At 36.5% G+C, this 9167-nt stretch overlaps 1 protein-coding gene across 1 annotated transcript; it reads left to right on the forward strand.

The window, feature by feature from the left end:
- Window positions 1-152: 152 nt before the first annotated feature.
- tfpi2 (tissue factor pathway inhibitor 2) lies at window positions 153-4088 on the forward strand. Its single transcript, XM_082186357.1, has 5 exons — window positions 153-335; window positions 487-657; window positions 2872-3051; window positions 3500-3676; window positions 3776-4088. Exons 1-5 carry the CDS (start codon window positions 260-262, stop codon window positions 3874-3876), a joined length of 705 nt encoding a protein of 234 aa, XP_082042483.1. The 5' UTR covers window positions 153-259; the 3' UTR covers window positions 3877-4088.
- The last annotated feature ends 5079 nt before the right edge of the window (window positions 4089-9167 follow it).

The following is a 9167-nucleotide window of genomic DNA, read 5'->3' on the forward strand; positions in this document are numbered from 1 at the left end:
GTTATAATTTTATGCATGAAACACGTCATTATTGATTTCCTATACTTCGGGAATAGACGTATTTATACTGAGTGGAGACTGTGGAATTGTCATGGAAATGACTAAGTTTAGCCCGCCCTTCCAATTCCCCCCTGACAAATTCTCCATTTATAAGGCAACGATTGGGAGAAGTCAAGTTAGTAGTAACATATCAGGCGAGTAACATAGCAGTTAGTATATCAGACTATACACGCGATCTTAGAATCCATAATCTCTCACGATGGTGTGTGATTTGCTTGGAGGTCTTTTGCTTATTGTTGTTCTGCTGCAAAGCGCCGTCGGACAACAACCCAAAGGTAAATGTAACATTGTGCTCTTTTAATGGCTGGTAAAGTGGCGAAACAGAGGCATTGTGTTGTTGAAACGTGACACTTAAAAGTTGCAAGTGAATTTGAGCTTGAGGTTTGTTATATATATTTTTTTACCACGTTATTTATTCCCTCACAGAAGTTTGTCTGTTGCAAGTTGAAGAAGGAACGTGCAATGACGACATCCAGCGCTATTACTACAACACAATCACCCAAAAGTGTGAAGAATTCAGCTATAGCGGCTGTGGAGGAAACGCAAACAACTTCAGGTCATTTATGGAATGTCAGAAGATTTGCTTCAGGATTCCAAGTACGTTTTTTTAAAAATAAATATATACGTAAATGCTCTGTAAACAATACACATGGCATCCCTTACGAAAAAGAAGTTTATTCAAGTGTGCTATTTACTTCTTTTAAACTAAAAATAAGAAGGTATACTTTGTCTACTTTTTATGTCCTTTTTAAGAATATACTTTATGTACTTCTCAAAATTATACTTAAAATTCCACTTAAGTAGGCTATAGTTTGACTTATACTGACAGAAAAGTCTAAGTAGCCTGTTTGGCCTATACTTGTACTCAATCTTTTGATCAGGATATACTTAAAAGTATAATTAAGTACTTGGTTTGTAGTTGTGTTTACTCTTTTGATTGAGTATAGTGGCATATTAACTCTGTCACTGCCAGCGTTTAAAAAAAAAATGCTAGCCACCACCATTGTTTTTGATCATTTTCAAGAAAGTTTCATGGCCCCCAGAATATTTTGTTGTATGCAAATCTGAACATGCAGTATATCAAATGAAAGAACAGAGCCGCTGCTTTAAAAACAAAAAGTTTTATTCTAGCCTCATTTATTCTAACTATTACGCATCTTCTGAGAGACTTCAGAATCTCCAGATCAAAATTAACAGATGATGAAGAAGCAGAAACAAGTGATAGAAGAAAAACAGCACAAAAGATCAAAACTGCCTAACGTTACTTAATGAAATGTCGACCCAGGAAGTGTTAACGACTGTGAAGCTTTGTAGGTGTGTTGATGGACACGATCTACTCCATCTATGTTTTGATCATCGCTCTGAATCCGATCCAGACGTAGTCTTTAAAAAGATTTTCTCAGCTTTTTGCGCAAAAAGTTGCTTTTTTATTTAATTTAATTTTTTTATATAAAACGTACCCAGATTCAAGTGTTGATAGAAAAGGTTGCATGTTGCTTTAAATGTTTTTACAAAAAAGTCAAAGTACAGTTAAAGGTATTTGTCAAGTATAAACAAATAATACCTAAACTGGAACATAGTAGGCTTTTGGAAAATAGTTTGAAACTTTTTACTTAAAGTGCAAAAATAATATATTAATTGTAAACAAAAGTATGATGTTGTGTTCACTTCAAGAACACTTACAAGTATACTTGCAGTATAAAACTACTAAACTAGTAGAAAATACACTTCAAAGTGTACTTTTATAAACTAAAAAGTGTGCTACAAGTATTTGTCTAGTAAACTATCAGTATATCTTTAAGTTCACTTGTAGTATAGTTGCAGTAAACTAGTTGTGTACTCAAAGTTTACTACTGTTACACTTAAAGTATACTTAGAGGTATACTTTTATACGCTGACAAGTGGGGCAATTTAGTCCCAAGTAGTATTAAAAACAGTACACTTACAAGTATGCATCTAGTACATTGATATTAGTATACGTATACATGAAGTATACTTCAAAATATAACTGAACTTAAAGCTGCAGTCTGTAACTTTTGGCGCTCTAGCGGTTAATAAGCAGAACTATATGTGTCTTGTGGAAGAACATTTTAGCTGGACCTACTTCTCTCTGTTTATGTCTATGACGAGTCACGCAGGAACTGGGATACTCCACAGCGTTGCCGACACAAACCAGTCTAAAATAGTCTGAATATAAACACTTAAAGGGATAGTTCACTCAAAAATTTTAATTGTGTCATCACTTACTCAACCTCGTGTTGTTCTAAACCTGTATGGGTTTCTCTGTTCTGTTGAACACAAAAGAAGATATTTTGAAGAATGTCGGTAACCAAACAGTTGATGGACCCCATTGACTTCCATAGTGGGAAAAAAAATACTATGGAAGTCAATGGGGTCCATCAACTGTTTGGTTACCGACATTCTTCAAAATATCTTCTTTTGTGTTCAACAGAACAGAGAAACCCATACAGGTTTAGAACAACACGAGGTTGAGAGTAAGTGATGACACAATTTACATTTTTGAGTGAACTATCCCTTTAAGATAGGTGTAGCGTAGTGATTCAGGATAAGACAAAAAAAAATGGTTTGGAAAATGTATTCATGATGTACTCGCTTATTATATAAATTTTGTCAATTTTGAACACAAAAAAAGTTATAGATTGCAGCTTTAAGTACACTTATTTTTCATAAGGGATCTTAAATGGGATTTTTTAATGCGAGTTCTGAGGGCAGTTATGGTTTAAAACGATCATAAGCTGCACTTCTGATGTGAAATGCTCACTTAAACGTGTTTTGTTTTGCACACCACAGAAATCCCCCAGATCTGTCGTTTCCCAAAGAAAGAGGGGCCCTGCCGAGGCATCTTCAAGCGTTATTTCTTCAATATGACCTCCATGCAGTGTGAACCCTTCTCTTATGGTGGTTGCCAAGGCAATGAAAACCAGTTTGAAAACTTTCAGGGATGTCTGGAATATTGCAAACCTCCTAAAAGTAAGTAGAAACACTGTAGCTGTAGCATTTTAAAAAAAAAGCCTCATTGAAGCATTTGCAGATCAAATCAAATAATTAAAATGCAGATTTTTTATTTTTTATTATGTATACGGCAATAAAGCATTGGACCTTGATAATGATTTGGTGAGGAAATGTCAATGGCATTAATAAAACTGATGAGCGGGAGCGGGTCATAGAACAGAACATTAAGGGACCGGTGTACTTGTTGGGACCCTTCGTTGGAACACATTAAGACATTTTTGTTCTCGTCTTTTCAAATCATCAGCACAACAAGCTTGTTTAATGGCCTTCATGTCTAAATGGTTTCCAGTCTCTTGCCTGGCTTATTTATTCATGTACTCCGGCTCCACCTAGAACACTTTTTGAGGTCCCTAGAAAATGCAAAGATCTAAAGTTAAACATTTCTGTTGTGTTTAATTTTTTCCAGCGATCCCTGTGATTTGCCATGATATTTTGGATAAAGGAAAGTGCTTAGCTTCCATGGAAAGGTATTACTACAACTCTGCTACAAAAACATGCGAGGAGTTCATATATACAGGATGCGGAGGAAGCAACAATAACTTCATCTCCAAACAACTCTGCATGAATGTTTGTGTTAAAAATGGTATGTTTGATCGCTTTGGGTTTGAGAAAGTCATTATCAAGACAATAGGACAGCATTATTTTCAATGTGTGGTCTAACCATGTGTTTTGTTGTTCTCAGGCAGCAAAGGTTGGAGAACCTCAAAGAAGTCAATAAGAGTTTCTAAACAGTACCTAAGACGAGTAAAGGCTCAGCCACCAAGGGAGACGTCGGCCAAATAATTGTTCATTAAGCCATTCTCACTGTTTTACTGACAAAGATGATTGCACTGATTTTACAGTATTGGATGCACAGCTCACTCTGTGCACATATGATGTTGATTGTTTTTAAAATGAAGGTTTGTTTAATATTCTCATGTATTTTTTATGCCTGTATATATTTTTATTTTCAATAAAATAAGAATTCCATTTTTTATTTTTTATTATTTGTATTATTAAATACAATAATAAGTCTAACACTGTTTAAGTGATAAAGCACAATGTTTAACTGGCAATGATTACTTCGAAATTTTTATTTTCAATAAAATAAGAATTCAATTTTTTTTAATTATTATTTGTATTATTAAATACAATAATAAGTCTAACACTGTTTAAGTGATAAAGCAAGTTTTATCAAGGATCATCTAAGTCTAACATGACAGTCATTTCAGAAAGCTATAGTGACACCTAAACTGACAAGAGCAAGCATGATAAATGAAAATAGTCTGTTGGGTTAAAAATAACAGGTTGTTTTTTGTGCAAAATTTCGAGAAATGCTAAAAAAAAAATTATTAGCGTGTTTGACCTGGGTGTTATATATTAATTTATATATAATGTTAACCTAAATGTTTTACTAAATTGAATTCAAATCATGTTGTGTCTCATGCCTTTGTAACGACACTTTATACCAATCCCGAATAAAGTCTTTCATCTGCATAAATAATTTCTCTAATCATTTTTGAAGTATTAAAGACTCTCAATTCATGTTGTTGTTTGATCTGTCACATGAAGAATATGACCATAAATAGCCTAACACATAATCACTCACATATTAATCATAATCACCTGTACATCCATTTTAATTTCCAAAATCCCAAAATTTACATTATTGTTAAAGTACTGGTTACTTGGTTACCAACATTTAAAAAAATATATTTTCTTTTGTGTTCAACAGAAGAAAGAACCTCATACAGGTTTGGAACAACATTCCCGTTTTTCCCGGGAATCACCTGTGTTTCACACCCATCTCCCGCCCCACTCCCTTTTTGTTATTTCTCTCAGGAAACTCCCGTAGCAATTTGTATGGCCCATCAATATATGATCAATATATAACATCAATTTATTATTCCAAGGTTGTCCAGTTGCCAGATCTTGCATGAAACGCATCCTACTCACACAATCGACACATACAAATGTCAACCCATTTGTGACCTCAACCTGGACAACCCAGTTGCGCGGCTGATATCTACGCAGGAAGAAAAACAAAAAAATTAATATACAGGTAAATTTAACAACAGCTGACCGGAAGAATTTAATTTCATATCTCGAAGCCATATCACGGTGGAGAAAATGGCGTTACTCAGCACATTAAATCACAATCACGCAGCAGAGGGACAGAAGACAACACCGGCCACTTCGACCCTCATCACTAGGTGTTTAACTGCTGTGCAATGTTTCAGTTCATGTAAAAAAATAAAAGAAAAATAATAATAAAAGAAAAAAGAAACATGAATAGCCATGACTGAGGCCTATTCATGTTTCTTTTTATCTTTATTAATAATTATGTAATTATTGTAGCCTAATGTATAAGCATGAACAACATGAGGGTGAGTAAATGATGACAGAATTTTCATTTTTGGGTGATCTAACCCTTAATGGTTACCACGTGAAGTTTTATTTGAAAGTATAGCGCCCCCTAGTTTATCTATCACGTAATTAACTTGTTAGGCCGTGAATGGTCGACATAATGTGGCCTGAAGCATCTGACTGTCACACATAAAATGTAATTTCATGTCAAGATCAATAAAGCAAAGCTGAATTTATCATGAACAAATTTGGTAACTTAACGTTCCACAGACTAGTAAGTCTCAGTCAATGGCTTCAGATTAATGTTGTCTACAACAGCCACCAGCCACAAGGTGGAGTTCTGTATTCATGCAGTATAATGCTCTGCTACTGGAACTCTCCAAGAAATTATTTTGCGGTGACACTAATGCACTTTTTTTTTACATTGTTGAAGACACACAGATTACATTTTTAAAAGCATTTCTGCTGCTCAATTTGGCATGAAAAGGGTGGTATTTCATTGTTCTTTTCCATTGCATTTAGAAAGTGTTGTTTTTCCCAACTTGAATAAGACATTGTAGTTATAAATTATCTAAATATGTACCTGATGGAGAGAAATCTCAATATGCAACATCCTCCCTTAGAGACTCTACTTAAAACTACAATGATAAATGCATTATGATATATCTGGAATATATTTTGATAAGCTGCAGCTTTTCCTCCAATAACAAGAAATACAGAAATGATTATTCCAGAAATACAGACTCATTGTGAATTCATGTCACTCATATATGGGAGTTGGATTACAATCTTTTGCAGAGTCTGCATGTCCTGTGGTGAAGTCTGCAAAGGTTAATAGTTTTATACTAAAAAGAGATTTGTTATCTCTCAGCAGGTTTAGCAGGTTGCACAGCAGCACAACTGAATTTGGGGCTTAATAAAGTCATATATTTTAGGTTTGCTGAGAGGTGGCAGGATACTGCCATGAAATAAATACACAAATCAGTCAATCAGCAAAGGTGTGCTTTATGTAAATCACAAGTCTGGAACTTTCATTTCTCGGCAGTGACACATTTAAATTAAAAGTGACAGTTTTTCAACAGAGACTGCAAAACCCATTTACAAATGTTTAATAATGCAGAACACCTCATAAGTTACTGGTTTGTTGAAACTTCAAATTCAAAAATATAATTTGTATTAAGCAACAGCATATTTATTTTTGTCTTAGTAAGAACTTATGCCCTTAGATATGTATATCCTGAAATATTAAGGCTTTCTTATACTGCTAAAAATAAAGATGAGAGTAATAATGTGTCAAATTATGTGCTGTTAATTTGCTGCTGTAGCTGTTTTTGTTGCTGCTGCTGCTGCTATTGCTGCTGTTGTTGATTATTGCTGCTACTGTTATTGCTACAGCTGTTGATTATTGCAATCACAGCAGCAGCAGTAGCAATAACAGCAGAAGCAGCAGTAACAACAGTAGCAATAACAGCAGAAGCAGCAGTAACAACAGTAGCAATAACAGCAGAAGCAGCAATAACAGCAGAAGCAGCAATAACAGCAGCAGCAGCAATAACAACAGTAGCAATAACAGCAGAAGCAGCAGTAACAGCAATAACAGCAGCAGCAATAACAGCAGAAGCAGCAATAACAGCAGCAGCAGCAATAACAACAGTAGCAATAACAGCAGCAGCAATAACAGCAGAAGCAGCAATAACAGCAGCAGCAGCAATAACAGTAGCAATAACAACAGAAGCAGCAATAACAGCAGAAGCAGCAATAACAGCAGCAGCAGCAATAACAGCAGCAGCAATAACAGCAGAAGCAGCAATAACAGCAGCAGCAGCAATAACAACAGTAGCAATAACAGCAGAAGCAGCAGTAACAACAGTAGCAATAACAGCAGAAGCAGCAATAACAGCAGAAGCAGCAATAACAGCAGCAGCAGCAATAACAACAGTAGCAATAACAGCAGCAGCAGCAGCAACAGCAATAACAGCAGCAGCAATAACAACAGTAGCAATAACAGCAGCAGCAGCAACAGCAATAACAGCAGCAGCAGCAGCAACAGCAATAACAGCAGCAGCAGCAGCAATAACATTAGCAATAACAGCAGCAGCAGCAATAACAACATTAGCAATAACAGCAGCAGCAGCAGCAGCAAAAACAACATTAGCAATAACAGCAGCAGCAGCAGCAGCAGCAATAACAACAGCAGCCCCTCTTTCACACCGCAAGCGTGAGCGGTGCGCGAGCAGCGCGTCCGCGCCACTACATCGTCACTGCAGCAGCAGACTCTCGCGAGTATTCACATTGGAAGCGTAGCTAAGTACAGCGTCACAGCAGCGGCTGCAAAGCGTGTTCGGCAGACAATAAAACCATTTCAAACAATGGCAAGTTCTTTTAACATTTTTGTTTTTATACATTATTACTTGCAGAATATTTGTAATACCTGGAAGAGTTTGTTTTATCTAAAATCGTTGTTCATGGTCTACTTTAGCGCCGTACGTATTTAAACATTTTGTTTTAATTCCTTTTAGAACGTGTTGTTTTTTGGGTCATAAAGCACTTTGTGCTTCTCGACCTCCTCGTGTCATCCATTGATACAGGTTGTGTTTACATCATCTGCCGCATGCACATGTTTACTAGAGCCTATATAGCATAGTGTCTGTGTATTACATAATAAACTCAAATAAAGTTTATATCTTATTTTGTGGCTAGTTTGACTTTATTTTATTTTTATAATAATACCATACTTTCACCCAAAATGAATAATTAAAAAATTTAAATGGGTAAACACATATTTGTTATACTTAATCAATCTTTTCTGGCATAATTGTTAAAACACTAGACATTGGCATTGTTGTTAAAACTCTTGACTTGCTTATTCTGTGCATTTTGAGCACGTTTTGTGTTAAATCACATTTATTTTGTCCATCAAAAGTGTGCTTTCACTTCAATTGAGCGTGAGCAGCACAGCAAAAAATAGACTGGGCGCCGAAACCCCCGCTGTACTGCTGTTCACGTGACGCTCCTGCTTGACGCTCACGCGCTGCTCCTGCTCCCGGTGTGAATGCACTCATTGATTAACATGGACGCCGAAAAAAATACGCGCTGCTCACGCGCCGCTGACGCTTGCGGTGTGAAACCGGGTTAGAAGTAACAGCAGCAGCAGCAGCAGCAGCAATAACAACATTAGAAATAACAGCAGCAGCAGCAGCAGCAGCAGCAATAACAACAGTAGCAATAACAGCAGCAGCAGCAGCAGCAGCAACAGCAATAACAGCAGCAGCAGCAATAACAACAGTAGCAATAACAGCAGCAGCAGCAACAGCAATAACAGCAGCAGCAATAACAACATTAGCAATAACAGCAGCAGCAGCAATAACAACAGTAGCAATAACAGCAGCAGCAGCAGCAGCAACAGCAATAACAGCAGCAGCAGCAATAACAACAGTAGCAATAACAGCAGCAGCAGCAACAGCAATAACAGCAGCAGCAATAACAACATTAGCAATAACAGCAGCAGCAGCAATAACAACAGTAGCAATAACAGCAGCAGCAATAACAGCAACAGCAGCAGCAGCAGCAGCAATAACAACAGTAGCAATAACAGCAGCAGCAGCAACAGCAATAACAGCAGCAGCAATAACAACATTAGCAATAACAGCAGCAGCAGCAATAACAACAGTAGCAATAACAGCAGCAGCAGCAGCAACAGCAATAACAGCAGCAGCAATAACAACATT

This window comes from Leuciscus leuciscus (genome assembly GCF_965113295.1).
Source record: "Leuciscus leuciscus genome assembly, chromosome: 12".
NCBI classification, from domain to species: Eukaryota; Metazoa; Chordata; class Actinopteri; order Cypriniformes; family Leuciscidae; genus Leuciscus; species Leuciscus leuciscus.

Bases quoted from the DNA above. Each gene is read 5' to 3' on its own strand.
- tfpi2 (XM_082186357.1), top strand. From the start codon at position 260: ATGGTGTGTGATTTGCTTGGAGGTCTTTTGCTTATTGTTGTTCTGCTG. The intron at 336-486 runs GTAAATGTAACA...ATTCCCTCACAG, and splicing joins CGTCGGACAACAACCCAAAG to AAGTTTGTCTGTTGCAAGTT. The intron at 3,052-3,499 runs GTAAGTAGAAAC...AATTTTTTCCAG, and splicing joins ATATTGCAAACCTCCTAAAA to CGATCCCTGTGATTTGCCAT.